Source organism: Hylaeus volcanicus, chromosome 5 (assembly GCF_026283585.1).
Source record: "Hylaeus volcanicus isolate JK05 chromosome 5, UHH_iyHylVolc1.0_haploid, whole genome shotgun sequence".
Taxonomy (NCBI): domain Eukaryota; kingdom Metazoa; phylum Arthropoda; class Insecta; order Hymenoptera; family Colletidae; genus Hylaeus; species Hylaeus volcanicus.
In genome coordinates this window covers 9,007,936-9,026,769 of record NC_071980.1, presented here as the reverse complement: position 1 = coordinate 9,026,769, position 18,834 = coordinate 9,007,936, and the positions used below count along the sequence as shown (strand labels likewise).

At 48.7% G+C, this 18,834-nt stretch overlaps 2 protein-coding genes across 2 annotated transcripts in view; one reads left to right on the top strand and one right to left on the bottom strand.

The window, feature by feature from the left end:
- Positions 1 to 18,834, top strand: part of LOC128876485 (lysine-specific histone demethylase 1A) — a 101,722-nt gene that overhangs the window by 34,942 nt on the left and 47,946 nt on the right. The window lies entirely within an intron of this gene.
- Positions 10,910 to 16,031, bottom strand: LOC128876483 (toll-like receptor Tollo). The gene has a single exon (XM_054122904.1). It carries the CDS (start codon positions 15,963 to 15,965, stop codon positions 12,246 to 12,248), a length of 3,720 nt encoding a protein of 1,239 aa, XP_053978879.1. The 5' UTR covers positions 15,966 to 16,031; the 3' UTR covers positions 10,910 to 12,245.

The window sequence follows — 18,834 nt, the reverse complement described above, 5'->3', positions numbered from 1 at the left end:
GGTTATCCTCGATGATCGCGCGGTCATAGGGATCAGCGAGACAACACGATCCTGAATAATTCAGTCTTCGTTTGTGAGAAACTCGGACCACGCGCGATGGGCTCGGTAATGCGGCCTATTAGCGAGTCCTGAGTTAATCTAGCATACTCGCACTGACAGGCTCACCGTGCCGTAAAACGGTAGCCGCGATGGCATCCTCGTCGTCGCGAACTTTTTACCTCGTAAAGGCTACGCGAATGCATAAAAGAGCGCGCGGCGAAGGGAACGAGAAGCAGAGACGCGCACGGCGAGAATTACGCGAGGAACGAGAAGGGTGAGAAGCGCGGTCACGGAGAGAGACGAGACGATCGGATGCCGAACGAGATCGAGAGAAACGGAAACGTCGAAAAAGGGTGGGAAGACAGAAAAGGGCACGAATGCGCGGGCGTGAGGGAGAGAGAAAGAGCGGGAGAAGTAGATTGAGGTTGATAGGAAAGAAAATCGCACTCGCACGGCTCGTCGTTAGCTTGTTAAGTTGCACGCAACACCTTCGGCTCAAATACCGGATACACACCGGGCTCTTCTTGCCGTTCGTGTAACCATGGCTGTCCCTCTCCTTGTCTCTGTCTTTACTCTTCGCCCTACCAATCTTTTTCTCGGTACCTTCTCTCGCCCAAGGGGTTACACCGAGGTGGAACTTTGAAAATAAAAAGTCGAAGCAATTTTTTGTTCATAAATCAGAAGATTGGAGTCTTATAAACGACGTACGACTTCTTCCGTGTCGGCATTTGCATTTAATGCGTCATTTGGCATGCGATAGGCACCGTGTTACCCACGGCCCTTTCGCTACACTTCGCCAGAATGCATCGAACACGTGCAAAAAACGCACGGATTCGAGACTTGGTCGGGTAAAAACTGTTTTGTGTTCGTAACGAGTCCGATAGTCTCGTACACGTAGTTCTACTAGAATTAATTTCTAAAGGTCTACAACTATTTTACATGTCCAACCACGTGTAAGTCTTTGAATCCTGGCCGCCAACCGTCTCTTCGCGATCTCGAGTATTCCAGAAACTGGAAAAGATGTTCCGTCCCGATATGTCGTCACCAGGGGCGATCTCGCGTTTCCATTTCTTTCCCTACCGCCGTGGCTGCCTCTTTTTCTTCGTCTTCTGGGGTCGTTCTTGTACTTTCCGGTGTTTCGCTTCTTCCGCGAACAGAACTCGTCGGTGATACGGTTTTTCCTGGGCGGCGCGGTTCAGGAAGAGGCTGTCCTCGTCGCTGGAGCAGCCACGAGCGTGCTCCGGCAAGAATACTTTTTCTCGATATCGTCGAGCGAATGGTATTAGCCCGGAGACAAGCTGCTCGAGAAAGAAAAGTTCGGGCGGCAGGAACGGCCGAGGGGATCCGAGCGAGGAGAACTCGAGATCCCGGGCAAGGTAGAAACGCGGTCCGCTGAATTATTCCTTTACATTGGATATCGACGTTCGTTCGAGCTACCCGCGTGCACTCTCCCCGTTGCTTACTGCGAAAGAAATGCAAGTCAGGGAATTGCATTATGCACGTATCGTCGCTGGGCCGGATTGATTCGTTTCTTCGTGTTATTAAGAAGTTCCTGCCCCCTTTGAAATATGCACCGCTATCCGACTGTATTATTCACCTCGGCCTCGAAAAGTGTCTTTGTTGCGCTTGTCTGTTCTGTGTTTCGCGCGCGCCTTCGACTCGGAGGAGCGTTGCCTTTTTCCCGCTGAATACCAAGGAATATTGACCCTTCGAGGATCGGAGCGCTTTCGTCTACGATCATCGCTCCGATCTAGACGGCTTTGGACCTTCTACAAGTAGTATCGTTCATTTTGTATCGCGATTAGATTTTAATTGGCACGTAATTCCTCCCTCAGGGACTGTAGCATGCGCATACGCAGCTACGGTACGGGTTTAGCGATCCCGAGGTACTCGAGCTATAGGATGACCAGCAGGTCCTAACAGATACGAGAGTTGAGAGATACTGCAAACAGTATTAAAACCGATGCATGGATTCAATGTCGAAACTGAAGTTTAAATCAATTACACACTTTTATAGAGCAAGCCGTGTCAAGCTTGGCAAGTAATTCCGATAACGAGCGTTGTTCGTTCCGCAACACAATTTGTTCGTAATCCTGTCGTTTGCTTCTTCGGAGTCGGCGAGTCCCTTTCGATCGTCGGCCTATAAAATTAATTATCTGCCCATTCGGAAGGGGTTAGGGGCGCGGTATTTAATTAAAAAATACGCGACGCCGGGAATCGTGGAAAGGGAGGGATCGCGCGTCCTCGTGCATTAGCCTTAAGTGGGGTCGTTTAATTACCGTCGCGGCTTATGCGACTGTAAACCGGCCTTAAGGACGATAGCAGCACACGAGTCGACTCCGGTCACTCGGCTCGGCTCGACTCTGCTTGGCTTTCCGCGGCAACGGCGAGGACAACGGTCTCGGAGCAGGACGAAAACTCGAGGGCATATAAGACTGAGAGCACGTTTCTTGTCATACCCCGTTGGAAGGAAGGTGGACGGGCGCTAACCGTCCCCACCACGCCTTTGGTGCCCGGAGCCAAGCAACCGGGCAACCGACCGACTAACCGAGGCATGCGAGTAGCGATGGGTATTCGAATCTCTTTTTTGAAAGAGATTCGTAACGTTCGAGTCTGGACAGCTTCGTATCCCTTCGTATATCATTCGACATTGAAACTATCAACGACCCTTCGACACTGTGCGTACGTGTAGAAATAAATGAATTCAAAGATTCGGGAATTTGAGACTCGAAGATCGAAGGCTTCGAAGACGATCCGGCGTTGATCCCACCGCTACATGGGAACATGCAAGAGGACGGAATACCTGGCTACTCGCGAAGCGGGGTGTTCCTCTGTCGAACCGCGCTCGGCTGTGGATGCTACCGGGCTCCGCGAGGATCGGCTCGATCGGTATTCGACGGTCTAGCTCGATGACATATATGGCGTAAAGGGGAAGCGGTGAGATTCGAGTGGCGATAAGTTAATAGATAAAGGATCGAGTTCGGAAACGCCGGCTCGGTCGCTCGTTTTCGGTGGATCGCTGGGAACGCGGCGGCAATAGTTTCCGAGGCACGAATGCTTCTTAATCGCTAATTGAAAATTCTTTGCGTGGATAAATAGAGGGGTGGACGGCCGTCTGGAATATACGGGAAATAAGTACCGGTAACGAGTTGTAATTTTTGCCGATGTGGAGGCAAAATTCTTTGTGTCGCGAGGGAAGAACTTGCAGGCGCGTTAAGACCGACGAAACGTTATCTGTAATAATTGTAACAATTTAATCGAGTTCCTGGATTTACTGTAATGTCTCTGGTTATCTCGTGTCACGTCTTTATTCGTTCAGCTTCGATGCTCCTTAAGGTAACCACACACGATGCATATTATCGAAGAAATTATATTTATATGTTTATTCTTTTATTAATAATAAACGTCGAGCCTATCGTTCAATTTAGACAAATTCGTTCAATAGACATAGAAGGTACGAATACTTATAGGACTGACTGTATATAATCGAGTTCTAAATGTCGAAAAATTCCGAATTTGCCTTGCGGGTACGTTCAAACATACCTCGCCAAGCAGATTTGGACAGGATATTTATCCACCGAGAAGTTTGAATAAAAATGCGAAAATATTGAGAAACACAAAAAAGTTATGAAAATAGTCTCGATACTGATCTCAGCAAAATGGATTGATCTCTTAAACTATATAAAAATTGTATTCGCAAAATCGAAAGTACACCGATGCTCGATATCGGGGAACAATCCTGACCGTGTGTGAGCATCTTTATGCTCGGTTCGTGATCGTCCGTTTTGTCCCTTTTTCTTTTCCGTGACCGAGCACGCACCGGTCAGAAAATTGCTCGGCCCGGCCGTGATCGCTCCTCGGCGCGCGCCCTGCTCGTCCTTACGAACCGTGAACTTGCACGAGAATTACGGCCAAGGAATGCCCGACAACGACGCGCGCCGATAAATTCACCGCGCGTAAACGCGTGTATTAATCATTCACCGGAGTTCTACTTATCTCGATCAATGTGTAACTTAATTCCCGCTTTACGCGCGAACCTGGAATTATGCAGCCGGAACGAGCGTCGCTAGAGCGTTGCATACGCAACCGAGTGCGCCGTTTTCGATAAATTTCATTGGCCCCGCGATAACAGATAAGCCCGTGCAATGTCTTCCAAAAATTTCCATATCACTTTTTCGTTGCACCGCGCTTGGAGGATTTCGATCGCTCGCAGCTGCGCGCGCTTTCCGCGCCGGCAGATGTTTGCTTGCCTCGTTTAGTTGCATCGCGTGTCTATCTTTTTGTGCGGAGTTTCGCTCTTGTTTCGGGCACTAGGTTTTCCTATGACAGTGATTGGATACCAGAGATGTTTGTATTCTTTTACTTCGAAGTTCGAGCTGTAACTAGCCGAGCATACGATGTTTTCTACTTCGCTCTTCTTTTGTTTTCTTAGTTAACTTTGATTCCTGGGTTTGTTCCTTTTTTAACTGTCGCGCTCGTTTCTTCTAGTTACATGGTTTACAGCGAGGTTGTCGGATGGTCTGACTTCCGTCAGCCCTGTGCCGTTAGCTGTCCCGAACCAAATTACTTTTCTGTTCCAATATTTTTCAACCGGTAGTGTTTGAAGTCTGAGACAGTGATTTGCTAATCGTGTAATCTTCGATTAAATTCTACTCGGCGCTGGTCTCAACCGGTTGCCATTCGCACTCAATCATACCCATCCACGACGCATGAACATCACTCGAATCTGCAACACGAGTCGATTTCCGTTCCCCATGTTCAGCTTGGAATAAAATTTCGCGAACACACGAAGATCTACCGTGCGAGTAATTTTGACTGATTAATTCAAACCGTGGATGGGTTTCGAACGCCCATTACGAGTTGTTGGTTGATAAGCACGCTTAACGAGCGGATGCGTACGTGGTCGAAAAGAACGTTGAAGCCCATTGCTCTGTTATCGAGGCTTTAACCAGCAACGAGGCGTGTCAACGGGGTCCCATGGTATTATTATGAGCGAAGTCTCGGAGGCCAGCTTACAGCCTCGTAGGAGAGAAAGAGAGAAGCGGAATGGTCCGACACGCCCCGCGATTCGTTCGAAGGAGTTGCGCTTGCAAAAGAGTTGATTAAAGTCACCGGTCCCCTGCAACTTGCATTTTCGACCTCTCGAACCGACGAAGGTTGGATCCGATTCAATGTTCCGCGAAACTGCTTTGTAATCGATCGAGACGTTGGTCGCTCCTCGCAATGTTCCTTCCGGTCGTGTCAGTCTCGCGCGGACAAGCAGATCCACCTCCGTCTGTATAATAATGTTTGCCCGACGCTCGCAATGCACCCTTAATAAATCGAATTATCGAACATTTATCTCGGTTCGTTAAAAGTCGATTTACTTGTCGGCTTTCAAACGAGTCGTCTTACGAAATCATCGGACGGTTGTATAAGTTCGTTCGTAGTACTCGAATACTTGTCGAATATTTGAATCGATCCGATAATCTCTATTCGCGATCCTTTCGAACGAATGAACCTATCTTTCCCAAGCAAACTCGTCTTTGGTATAATCTTCGTTGATCTCGAGTAACTTTAGTAAGGTTTCCATCTTTCGTGGAAGTTGATTCTGTTCAAATACGTAGTTTTTCGCCGTGTAAGAAAAATTCACTGCTCTTCTTGTTTCTCCGTTTTTCCACGGAACTGGTAGATTGCAAGGCTCGCGATTAATAAGACCCCGAGGATCTTCGCGACTTGTTGGAATTGACGTCAACGGTACTACTCGGCGGACATTTGAAAGTTCCTTTTGCGAAGGCTCGAAATGATTTCTGCGAGTTATTATGATGTTACTTGTAGCGGTGCACCGGTCCTCGCCATCGCGACGATGTATATGCAAGAGGGCATTGCGGTGTAACCGACTGTGCCGCTCGCATAATCAGCAAGCCGCAGCGACTACACGACGGCGGCCAGTGCAAGGATAGCGCACGTGTGAAATATGCATTCGCTCCACGAGACAATGCGAGCCGGACACTAAATTCTCAATCGCGATAACTAAACTACGCGGCAACATTCGCGTACACGCAGTTGTACACGCGAATATAAAGTTCACGTGCCGATGTCGCTTGTAATTGAAGATATGGTTTTTCGACCGAAGGTTCGCCCGGTTGAATTGTTTCTGAGCGAGAATTATTTCTTGAGCGTATCGTGAACGGGGGAATACTCGTAAATTTCGAGAGGGTATCGAAACTTGATGTATTTCACGTAACAACCTTTTCTTAATCTCGCATTCCTAGGAAATGAATAACCGTAATCATCTGAAATTCATACATTTTATTGCTCATTGAAACTGAACACTTGCAAATGAACACTTCTTCAGGTGTATTAAAAAATTATATCGTAATTATTAACGTTTCTTTAGACGTTCATCTGTTATTCATCTATTCCCATTCAAAGGGGACTCGCTATGAATTTTATTTTTATGTCATACCTTCGCTTACGGTTCAGAATTCCCAAAATTCTATCGAAGCAGCTCCTTTCGTACGATAGGCACTTGTTATCGGTCTATGTACACTCTTCTTTCTTTACGAAAGAATGCCGTGTTGGAAAAGAATGCGAAGTACAGATGTAACAGAGCTATGACGCTTGGCAAAAGTAAGCGAGCAAACGGCGAAAGCACATATCCCGCGAAACTGTTCCTGGCCAAACAGTACGTGTCTCGGGGTTCTAATCGACCCGGTTACAAAAGCCCAGCCACGAATCCGCGGTTTGCTACGGCGAAAAGGGGCAAAACCTATCTCTAGAATGCATCGATGCACCGCGATTTCGACTAACGATGCCTTCCGCTCATTGGTCTTAATCTGAGCCACGAATCACAATCGGCCTTTTCCTAACATGGCCTCGCCAACGGCGGAGCAGAAGTCGCGTGTGCCGTTGCCGGCAGATAGCGCAAACAGAAATTCCGTTATACTGCATAAAGCATCGGGCCACTAGCCGCTACTAGACGGGGGAGAAGGTTGGCAGGCATGCGAGCTGCATTCTTCGATGCTGCTTAACTACTGCGCGAACGAGTTAGCGAGCTGCTAAACGAAGGAGCACTCCGACCAAAGAAATATTCGAAGAATAAGCGGCTGGACCCTCTGCTGCTCGTATTTTATCGCGCCTAATTCATTGTTTTCTACGCCACGATCTTTTAGCTTTATGCTTCGCCATTACGGTTTATTCTCTGCCGTTCGCTTCTTCGTCGTGGTCTGCCGCGGATATCCTTACGTGCTCGTTCTCTCCTTTCACAACCCTTCGTTCTTTGCATTTGTTAGTTTTTTCCCCCCTCCCCCAGAAGATTCTAATACACAGGTTGCCGGCTTTACGACTATTGCGTCCCTTTTTTCGGTTTCCTCGTTTGACGTCTCTCTTCTTCTGACTGTTTAATAAGCTTCGCGCTCATTTCCAACTGTTCTTGCCACGTTTGCGCCTGCACGAGCGCGTTCAATGACCACCACCCGCCTCTTCTTGGGAATCGGGATTCGAACACGAATCTCACGTTTCCCGAACGACTGTTTCACCGTTTTAGCTAATCAGGTTCTCCGACTACTTCGATCTAGCCAAATTCGATAGTCACTGCGTAAGAGAAAGCCTCGCGTAATACATTTAGTTACGTTGATAAAGATCTTACAGGGATGCTTACTAAAAGCCGAATTGTAAATGGAATTACTTGGAATCGCTACCTTTGGAGAGCCAAATGGCATATCTATTACAGCTATACGGAAAATTTGTCTTGTTTTCTTGAATACACGAATAGATTTAGCATCTTATAGACGTTGAAGTTAGAGGGCGGCGATCGGAAAGTCGTCGGCCTTCTCGCAGCAGTCGCATTTTTGCGTCGGTTGCCATTGCTTCCAACTGAATATTCAACGAAACGTCAATCGCACCCTTTTGCCTTGGCTCCACCCTCGACAGTACATGTTCTTAATCATGTTTTGCTCGTTGAGCAGATTTTTCACGAGCGCGTGCTGCTCGTATCAGCCTCCGTTGCGCGTGGTTTTGCCTTCGACTCGATCTACACGATCGGCCGCAGCGCTCCATTTAGATCGCGCGGTTGTTTCTCGATTCTCGATTCTTTCGCACAGTAGTCGCGAGGCAGGTTGCGATATCGCGAATTTTTATCGCTTCGGTAAATTATAACTTGGACGTAGACCGAGGGAGGCTTTCGACGGCGAAGCTTGGAACGACGACGCCAAGGCGGTGTTTCGCTCGTGATACGTTGTTAAGGGCTTGTTAATTACAAAAGTGGCAGAACAGGATCGGACCGTGGAAAGAATACGGACTCGTTACTCGCGCGACGACGCGTACCAGCGCGGCCGTCTCTCCTCCTCGGTCATCTCTTTCCGGCTCGAGGAACGACCGATGTGCTATTTTCTCCCGGACGTCTAGCGTATACCATAAACGCTTAATAATACTCCGATAAGATTAGTAATTGAATCGAACGAATACATTCTAACGATCGACTCGAGATACACGCTCGATCATTCCAGCTCGAATTTATCCGCGAGATTTGCAATTCATATTTTCATAGTTCAACGCTGTACCCGTATGTAAAGTATTCGCCGTGTGTGTTCGCTGGATCGGTGAGAAAGTCTCCAGTATATGAGAAAGGCAAAGTGTTTCAAAGAATAATTCCATTTGAATAAACGGATGGTACACGGTTTCGTCAGGTATGTAACGGCGATCGATTATAGACTGAACTTTTTATATAAATTTATCGTTTTATTCTGCTGACGAATGTAGTCGAAATCATCGAATCAATATGTTTTCTCCATTGATTTCGAAGCACACCATCCATCACCGCATTAATTTCTAATACTTCTCAAATAAGTAACCTCGTTCTCCAATTCATCGGGCATAATTAATCAAAAGCAGAATTTACTAGACTCCGTTCCTTTGATCTTAACTGTTGAGTTTCCGCTGCTTGAGTTTTGATCGATGACAGCTGCACTGCTTGGCGAGTAATTAACAAAGTCACGACCGTGGGTTATTCTCGAGCGCAAATGTTACGTATTCAATGAAATATCTTCCGCGAAGGTTTCAAGCGACTTTCCAAATACGACGATACCTTCGCAGAGGAACAAACGAAGGGTCATTTGTTTGAGCAAAGATTGCACAACCTGAGCTATTCTGTAATTATTTTGAACAGTGTATATATACCGTGGCTCGCAAATATTTGCCTACCCGAAGCTTATTTCTTTTCTCAGAGATGCGACACGTTCGTATAGAAAGTTAGAGCCCAGGAAGGGATTCTATTAAATGAAGAAATCCCATACGAAATAATGAATCTCGGATGCACTTTCTCACCGAGCTAGCGAGACTAGCACGTACCGATAGGACTCATCGATTACCAGTAATGCCTCTCGACGCCGCGCTACCAAGCTTGAAATGTAACTCAGACCTTAGAAAACCACGATCGCAATTATTACTGAAAATGACCGGCGCACAATGCGAACACCGAATGCCATTAAGCAAACCGCAAAACGCGTTCGCCGTTGCGCCATGCAGGGCTAGGCGGGACTTACGGTTCTTCCATAATTCACGTAATCGCGATTGTACACCGGTCCGTGACACATATTTGCGTTATTCATAATATCGCGGCTGCCGCTGCGCTTTGCGTCGTATCTCTTGCGCATCGTTGCAATTGCCGTGCGCCGATTACGCGCCGATTACGAACGCAATCATAGACACACCGATATCGCTACACCCCTGCGTATCGATACGAACATTACTCCTCGAGGTTCAGGTCTCGCTGACTTTTAAATCACTGACATTCTGACTGACCACTGATGGGAACAATTTTATTCGTATAATAGGATGACTAATAAGAACGCGGTAGATGTATCAGGGATTGACACGGTTATGAAACTCATTCCATAGGTTCCCTTGAAACGTTTGGAATATTTCTTTTATAATGAAAGTTCCCACATTGTCTACTCCTGTGTGAACGGATAAATATAAAAATTCTGATGGGAATAAAATTGATGAAAAATAGGAATATCGATAGTAAATTACTGAGAAATTGCGTTACTTTTCAACGCGTTACCTTGAGTATGTATTTGGTAGAATTAGAGGATGCACATTTTCTAATAGGATTTAGTAAATAATTGTTTGTAATGTAATCTTTTTAATCGATTAACGGTAGCGAGCGTTCCATTGAAAGTCAGCGTCTAGTTTGGTTTCGTCTCGTGCATATAACGTTGTTCCTGCAACGAGAATGATCAAAGGCTCCGAGTGAGCGTGCCTTGTCTGCCGGTCTTTTACGAAACTATCAGATTTCTATTACAATGAGGCAGGCATTACTTATTCCGTCGATGTAACGGTAACGGAACGCGATGACAATGCAAACAGACGTGACTCGATTAGCATAAGGTATTGTTTCGCACTGAAATTCTCTCCGAAATGCAGTCGCCGAGGCGGCGGAAGTTTGCACACTTTTAAACCCCAAATCGAAAATTCACCGTAAAAGCTTTGTTTCTTCGCGACGAAAGCTAATATTTAAGGTTCCCTCGATTAACGGAGACACGTTGACGTTTCATCGCGTTTGCTTATGGAACGGTAATTGCTTCGACGTAAAACTTATTCTTCTCGTTTAACTTAAATTGTAATTTATATCGTTCGATTCGAACGTTGTTTAGTCGAAAGTGTTTACGTAGACAAGAATTTCGTTTACCCCTGATCGGTATAAACGAGCCAAGTTTCGCGAACGAGGTATCGGTGGACAGGGTTGCAAGACGAACAAAAGAAACAAGTAGAAGGTGTTAAAAACATAAAAATAGAGCATTTTATTGTTCAGTCACAGATTTTTATTCTAATAATGTCTTTCACGTTGTCGGGATAGTTTGAAAAACGAGAGAGCCGCTTGCGAGGAAAGCTTAAAGGAAAATTGTTTCACGTTTGTACATTATATTTTCATTTATTTATAGCGGTACTTTAGTTTCCTTGCGTGACGCGCATTTTGAATTCGACGGTCGCAGTTAAGGGAAACTAATTGCACGTGGAGTTTGATTCATCGTTCCTAGGGCAAGATATAAAGCTCTGGCACAGAAATTTCGCTAGATTCCACGAAACGTTCGTTTGTTGCGAGTGGAAATTTCGGCGGCAATGAAGAATCGGACTGCCGAATTCAAACGGAGACTTCCCATGGTGATCTCGAACCGAACGGAATCGCATCGATCGCTCGCGAGTACACGCGAAGTCTCCTAAACGTTCAGGATGAAATAAATAAGAATTAGAGACGCACGCATAATACTTTACAAATCGTCGCGCTCGCGTCGGAGCATTGCGTCAGCGAGACGCAAACTCCGCGTACATGGACGAAGTTCGCCCGTCAGCCGGTCTAAGTGCAATTAAATATACATTGATAGCTACGATTAGGAAGTGGTATCACTGTCAGCGTGCTCGCGCAGAGCCACCGGGTGTATCGACCGGACGTCGAGTCGAACACGATCGCGAAGAAACGTTCGTCCATCGTCTCGCGGATTTACGGGTCGTTCGCGCGAGGAATTCTCTCGGGTTGTCTCGACCAACTCGCAGAATCGCTTCGAACGGTTTTACGGCCGACAATTCACGATCGTTCGCTCGTTCACAAGCGGAACGAACAAGCACCGAGTAGACGTCGCGAGCGTCCGAGAATCGTTCGATTCCTCGAAGTCCGTGGCGTCGTTCGACGACGACGGATATTTTCACGATATGGCGCGCAAAAGTAAACGATTCACATGGCACATCTCGTACGACGAGATTTCCCACGCACTGCTTCATACCTAAATTAACCGTGTGAGCTCGATCGACACCGAGAACAGTCTTAGAAGACGAAATACGGAGACGTATTTACAACGACTTTAAGCTATTTAACAACTCACTGACTCGCTGCACTGTGCAGACACCGGGACGCTAAGTCTCGTATTATCCCATTTTCACGAGGAAGCACCTTAAACGTGTATAGAATCACTTCTCTTTTACGTCGTTATCTATTTACATCACACTTTTCTTTCATTCGCGCGTTTCGTTTTCGTTAACATACATATGTATATATGTATATGTATATATATATATAAATCCTCGCTGTATTTACACTCTAGTCGCACCTATGCCACGTATTGCACCGCAGTGAAATGCACTGTACCGGAAGTCGCGAGCGAATCTTTCGAGGGCTCGCGGAATAAGAACCGTGATCGCGCAAAGAACTACACGAACAAAACACCGTCTCATATGTGCACGGAGACGGTGCGGGATCCGTTGGACGTCCTGTTGTGTTGCCGTCGGACCGGCGGCGGCTGTCTCGTCCTCTGCGTGGTCCTCTGATTGTTGGGTACATCGGGTAGCGCGAACCGCAGCTTCTCCCAAAACAGCTTGTCGCCCCATTGCAAGTAGGTGTTGGTCTTTAGATACAGGCGTATGTCCGGGTCGAGATCCCGCTGATGAACGTCACCGACCAGCACCAGGATCAACCTGCGCCTTCGATCTCTCAGCACCTGATGGTGCGCAGATTTGAAGTCGAATCGGCACCATTCGGACTTAATGAAGTTCTCCGAAAGGACCATGATGGTTCGCCGCGAAGACTCGACCGCTTGGACGATGGTGTCCGCTATGAAGCTGCCTACAGGAAAGTCTCTATAGTGCAGGCACAGCTTGTACGAGGGATTGCCCATCTCGAGCACCGGCGCGAGCTCTTCCGCCACAAACGCCTCGTCCTTCGAGCTGTAGCTGACGAATGCGTCGAATAGCTTGTCCCTGTCGTCGCGATCAACTTCGTTATTTCTGTAGAATATCCGGACGCCGAAGCGCGAGTGAAACCATACTCGTAGCTCTTGTCGAAACACGAACGCCAGCATACAGAGCAGAGTGACGAGCAGCGAACCGACCAGGGTAGCGATTAGAAGAGGAAGGTAATCCTGCAATGCCTGCTTTTCGATGATGGTCTTCGTGTAGTTACGGTGCGCGTCGTTGTCGATGCTGGCCGCTCCCGTGCACACCGCGCTGTCGTTGCTCTTCTCGCGATCGCCGTTGCTCGCCACGAAGAAACCAAACTCGTTGTCCGCGAACACTTCGTCACCGAACGCCTCGAACTCCGTCACGTTGTACACGCAACGCAACGCGGACGCGTCCGTCACTCTCACGTTCGGCTCGCGGATCCACTCGCGGTAACTCTGCAAATAGTCGCACTCGCAGGACCACGGATTCCCGGAAAGACCGATCTCGATGGACCCGGGAAGCGTCCACACGGCCAGCGTAGTCAGACGATTGTTCTCGAGTCGGAGGACGCGCAACGACCGCAACGACGAGAAGGTGTCGTTGCCGATCGAGAAGATACGGTTCCGTTGCAGGTGCAGCTGTTTGAGCGCGTCCAGTCCCTCGAACTCGTGGCCCCGTAGCTCGCGGATCCTGTTGTCCTGGAGATGCAAATCCTCCAGGTCTCGGAGCCCGTTGAACGATCGATTTTGCACGATCTCGATGTTGGAGGAATTGAGAAACAAGACTTTGAGCTTCTTGCGTCCGATGAACGCGTGACTGGACACGACGCGCAGGTCGTTCCCGTCTAAATAGAGTCGCGTCGCGTCCATCGGGATCCGTTCTGGCAGCTTGTTAACGTAACCGCCGTTCGAGCAATCGACCACGTTTGCCGACCACGATTGATCATGGTAGCATGTGCAGTTCTGCGGGCAGGTCATCTCGCAGTCGCAGGCGTCGAAGTCGCAGCAATGGCACAAAGCGAAACAATGGCTATCGTACTTGCAGAGAAACTGCGAGTGCGAGGCCTCGACCAGAGGAACGAACGTGTGCTCTCGGTCGTAGAGGAGCTCGCAGTAGATGCTCTCTAGGTCCATCACGCGTGGTTGCACTCGGGATTGGTTCTGTCTATTCACCCGTTGAAGCCACTCCATCGTACAGTCGCACAGATATTGATTGTCCCCGATGTAGAACTCCGGGAGAGGTTTGTCCGGCGGAACCGCGCTTATTCTTAACGCGTAGGGTTCCAAGTTTCGAATCTGGTTCCCCTTGAGATCGACGCGCGTCAAGTTTGGCTTCTTGAAGAACGAATAGCTCTGCACCTTGGAGATCTGGTTGTCGTTGAGGAACAGCAACTCCACGCTCATCGGTATCGCGTTCCCGGTGATCTCGGTGAGCTTGTTCTCGCTAGCGTCGAAGGTGCTCAACTGTAGCTGGCTCTCGATCTCGAAATAGTTGCCCAGTTCTCGTATCTCGTTCGAATGGATGTCGAGCCACTGCAACCCGGTCGGTATCATCGCGTAGTCGAACCATTTTAGTTTGTTGTCGCTGACATTCAGCCAGACAAGGTTCGAGAGATTGGTGAAGAGGCCGGCGATGTCCGTCAGTTGATTGCCGTCCAGTCGGATCGCTTGTAGGTTGAGGTTCTCGTCGAACGTGCCGGGTTCGATGTACTGTATGCGGTTCATCGCGAGATTTAATATCTTCAGCTCCTTGATACGATCAAAGACGCCTTTCGTGAGATTTCCGATATGATTTTCGGTTAATCGAAGCCCGTAAAGCTGCGCCACGTGGTCGAACGTGCCGGTCGGTATCTCCGAAATGAGATTCTCACCGAGGTCGAGGGTTCGCAGAAGGGGAGTGGCTTTTAGCGCGTCCGGGACGGACTGCAGTTGGTTACGGTTCAGGTGGAACTCTTGCAGGGAGGAGGCATTTCTCAGGGAGCCCGGATGTATCGTGTGCAGACGGTTGTTATCCAGCGAAAGTAGATTCAGTACGTAGAGTCCGCTCAGGGTGGTGGCATCGATAACGGTTAGGAGATTATTGCTGAGCAGCAACGTGTGCAGATTGAAGAGCGCGGAGAACGTGTTCTCCGGAAGACTCTCCAATAGATTTTCCTGCAGTCGGAGGATCTGCAGACTGTAAAGGTCGCGGAATACCGTCGGATCCAATCGACCGATACGGTTGTTGGAAAGATCCAGCACCACTAAACGTACCAAACCACCAAAGGTAGCCGCGTTCACCCACTCGGCGGTCAACTCGTTATGCGACAAATCGAGCACTAACAACTGCGACAGTTCACTAAACAAACCGGGCGGTAGCACGTTCAACGTATTATTCCTCAGATGAATCTCTTGGATATCCCTGGCGTCGCTGAACAGTTCCGGCGGAAGGCTGGCGAGTCGGTTGTCGGTGAGCCTCAAGATGGCCAACGAGGTGAGGCCCTCGAACGCGCGATCCGCCATGAAACTGATGGCGTTGCATCGCAGATCCAGGCTGTGAAGCCTCGCGAGTCCCGAGAACGCGGCGGTCGGCAACGATTCGATGCTGTTGTTGCTCAAGTCCAGTTCCTTGAGATTCGAGAGGCATCTAGCAGCGCCGTTGAAGCGGAAACTCGTGACCTCTCTGAGCCGATTCCTCGTCAAGTTGAGAATCTCGAGATTAATCAAGGGGCAAAGAGCGCCCTCGGGTATGCTCCACATGTTGTTCTCTCCGATATCGAGTTTCTCGAGTTGCTTTAGTTCGTCTGTGAATGCGCCTGCCGACACGTCGAGCGCCATCGCCGACCAATCGGTGTTGTGGGTCCTCACTGTTAGATTGCGCAACTCTTTCAGCCCCTTGAACGCGTCGTCCGACAGATTGCCAATTTTACAGTACTCTATCACGAGCTCTCGCAACTCGACCAACGGTCTGAAGCTCCCGGCGCTCAGCGAGCTTTGGTAGAACAACGCGTCGCTGCATTCCAGCCTGAGGCGCACGGTATGTTGCGGCTGAATCACGCTAAAATTGGTGTTCTCCAGCTCGCTGTTGATGGTCCTCAGACGACAGACCAACGAGACGTCGTCTTCGGTATCGCCGGTCGCGACCCACTTGCACTCGTCCGGTGCTTTGTACCTTAACGCCTTGCTGAGGGACGCGCCGAGGACACCGAATATCGTGCCCAGTAATATGGCGAAGAACGCAGGACTGCCCCGCATTTTTCCGCCAGTTCTCTCAATCTTCCATCAACGTCTCGCTCGATCTTGGACTCCTCTCGCGACTTCCTATCTGTCGCGAAACCGGCTACGATCCATTTAAATCTCGGACCCACCGATCTTTTACCTCACGTCGTCCATGTCACTCGTGTCCTCTTAGCTTTCTCTCGGCTCTCATCGGAACGATTCTACGTTTCGCTCGAATCCCAGTTGACCGATTCTTTCCGCTATGACCTACAATCCTGGAGATTTCATCCTCGAGACGGTATCTCGATCGTCGACGACGATTTACACTACCGAAAGAAACCGTGCGCGTTCGGGTTCACGGACCTCCCGAGATTACACCGGTACACCCCAAGAGAAAAATAGCCGACAAGCACGAAAAGTTACGGGCGTTTGTACACGTATATACGGCTCCGGTAAGACCCACGGTTCTCCGAGGACTGGTTGGCAAGTTGTAAGGCCCGAACTGGCACCGCTACCCTTGCCCCTCCGCCCACCCTGTCCACTCTTCGCGCTCCGCGCTGCACCGCGCCTCCCGTCTCGACCGTCCTTCCTTCCCCTACCTTGAACACCTTCTCTTCTTCGTCGTCGTCGTCGTCGTCCTCCGTAGCCGGGGCCCGACGTTCTGGCAAGCCTATAAAAACAAGACAGGTACACTCTCCGGGCCCTTACAGTGGCTCCTCAGCATCTGCAGCCTCCATCCACCACGTTCTTATTTCTTTGTCGCTCCTTCTCTTTCGCGGCTACCTTTCTCTTCTTCTCGCGGGTTCCCCGAACCCCGCGCTGGGCTCTCCCTCGCGCACCCCACCCCCTCGCATCTCGTGTTCCATGGATCTCCCTCGTTCGCTCGCTCTTCCTTTCCCTCTTTCTCTCTATCCCTTTTGCCGTATTGCCGTTCGATTCGTCCGTGAAACCTTGCCTCACCGTCATCTGTTCTCACATCGTTTCTACGATTCTGTCACGAAGAATGAAACCTCGAAAAAGAATGTTTGCTCGATGCCTTTGTGCGAATCCCGGTCCCATTCGCATTCCAGTTGTCGCGAGTCCTCCACTAGTATTTTGCAACTAGCCGTTCCTCTTCCCTCCCCTCTCTGTTCCGTCGATTTATAATCTACGGGAGAGCTTGTCCGTACCCGACGATACACGGGACGCATTGTTCTTTCGCGCGGAACCGCGCAGATTTTCGCGGAATTGAAAATCTCCATACGAGACGCCGATAATCGTCAACACGACGCGTCTCGCGCGAGTTGCGTACTTTTATCTTTGGATTGCGCGCGTTCGTTTCGGAGATCGTGCAAAATCGTGTCCCCGACCGTTGCGAATCCGGGGGAAAATAAGCGAATGAGACGCAAAAATTGTTGTCACGGTGAACGAGCCGCGCTTGTACTTTTTGTAAACGCGTCGAGGCGAAGTACTCTTTCCTTTCATGCGTGCTTTCCGCCGCGTCATTATTAGCTTTATGCTCTGTTTGGGATTCGCGCATTCTCGTCCCATTGAGTGTAAAGCGATCGGACGCATTGTGTCAGGAATCGTGTGTAGGGACACGTCGAGTGGTTCCCCACAGGGAGCGAGAGAACCAAGTCCGGCTCCTTTCAGAAAACAGTGCTCGGTAGTTCCATCTCCCGCCGTTGAAAAGTGATTTGTTACCTTTACCTGGCCAAAGTAGGGGTCCGCATTGGCAGGCCATCCTCTCGAATACGTCGTCGTCGTCGTCGTTCTTTTCCTCCTCCTGCTTTGATTTACTCATCGAAATTCAAATAAGAGGATACATCATTTTCATCGGCCCAATAAAAGTATCATTAGTGAAACGAATCGCCATGCTCGATTCGTTCCAATTCGAGTGTGTGCGCGCGTGTCGCGTAATCTTTTCGCTTAAGTACTGTGTAATTCTTATTTTCTCGGCTGTTATTAACACGAGTGAAATATTACTGTTGCTCATAATACGATTTCTCGCATGCCAGTGGAAACTTTGAAACGATATTTTTCAGAAAGACGATACATCGCGAGTAGTTTTGTTTGAAAATTCGTGATATTTCGGGAAGCTTTACATTTACATTTCGCACCGTTTGACATCTCTGTTTGGAGCACCCTGTAAAGCCCACGACCTTTCAACGAAACGATTCACAATTATAGAACGGCAAAGAGGAACGGATTAACGGATAGAACTTATTGTCGTTAATAGCGAGCTGAGAAAATGAATCGCAGCTGGAAAGTGTTATCTTCGCAGTGGTGTATTTTATCGGTGGGGTACATTGATCCTTATTACAAGATCTTTACCAAGGCCGTGGGCATAAATCGGTATAATATTTCACCTTTCCGCGCAGTTCTCTCTCGCCATAGTAATTGCCCATAGTCTGCATTTTAGTCGTCAATGAGTACTCGAAACGTTATTGCCAGCGTGTCCGGTGTTTCGCGAATTAACCATATATCACTCGCCGTAAAGCGAGACTGCAACCAGTTAAGTGCCTCGATCGCCTCGGGTTCTTTCTCACAATTCCTTCTCATTATACAGAATTCTTCCCCGTGTTCTTCCGGGAAAAAGTCGTTCGCTTCCACGGAGTCGATGTTCGCCTACTCGCGGTTTCGGTCAGTTTCGACCGCCTTTTGCGGAAGCGCCGCGATTTGCTTGTGACGAGTCTAAAAATAATATCGTAAAATGATCGTTCGAATGAAAAAGTCAAGTTTTCCTTCGTGTTCTTTTTTCAATCTTGTTCTCTATGTAAAACGATTCCGAAAATGTTCAAAGTACGCGGGGTACGTTAAACTTAAACTTAAAGTATCCTTCGAATTCGCGGAGGATTGTACCTCGTCCGCAAACCTGTTCTCTCTCTCTCTCTCTCTCTCTCTCTCTCTCTCTCTCTCTCTCTCT

Excerpts from the sequence above, each read along its gene's own strand:
- LOC128876483 (XM_054122904.1), bottom strand. The coding sequence starts at position 15,965 with ATGCGGGGCAGTCCTGCGTTCTTCGCCATATTACTGGGCACGATATTC.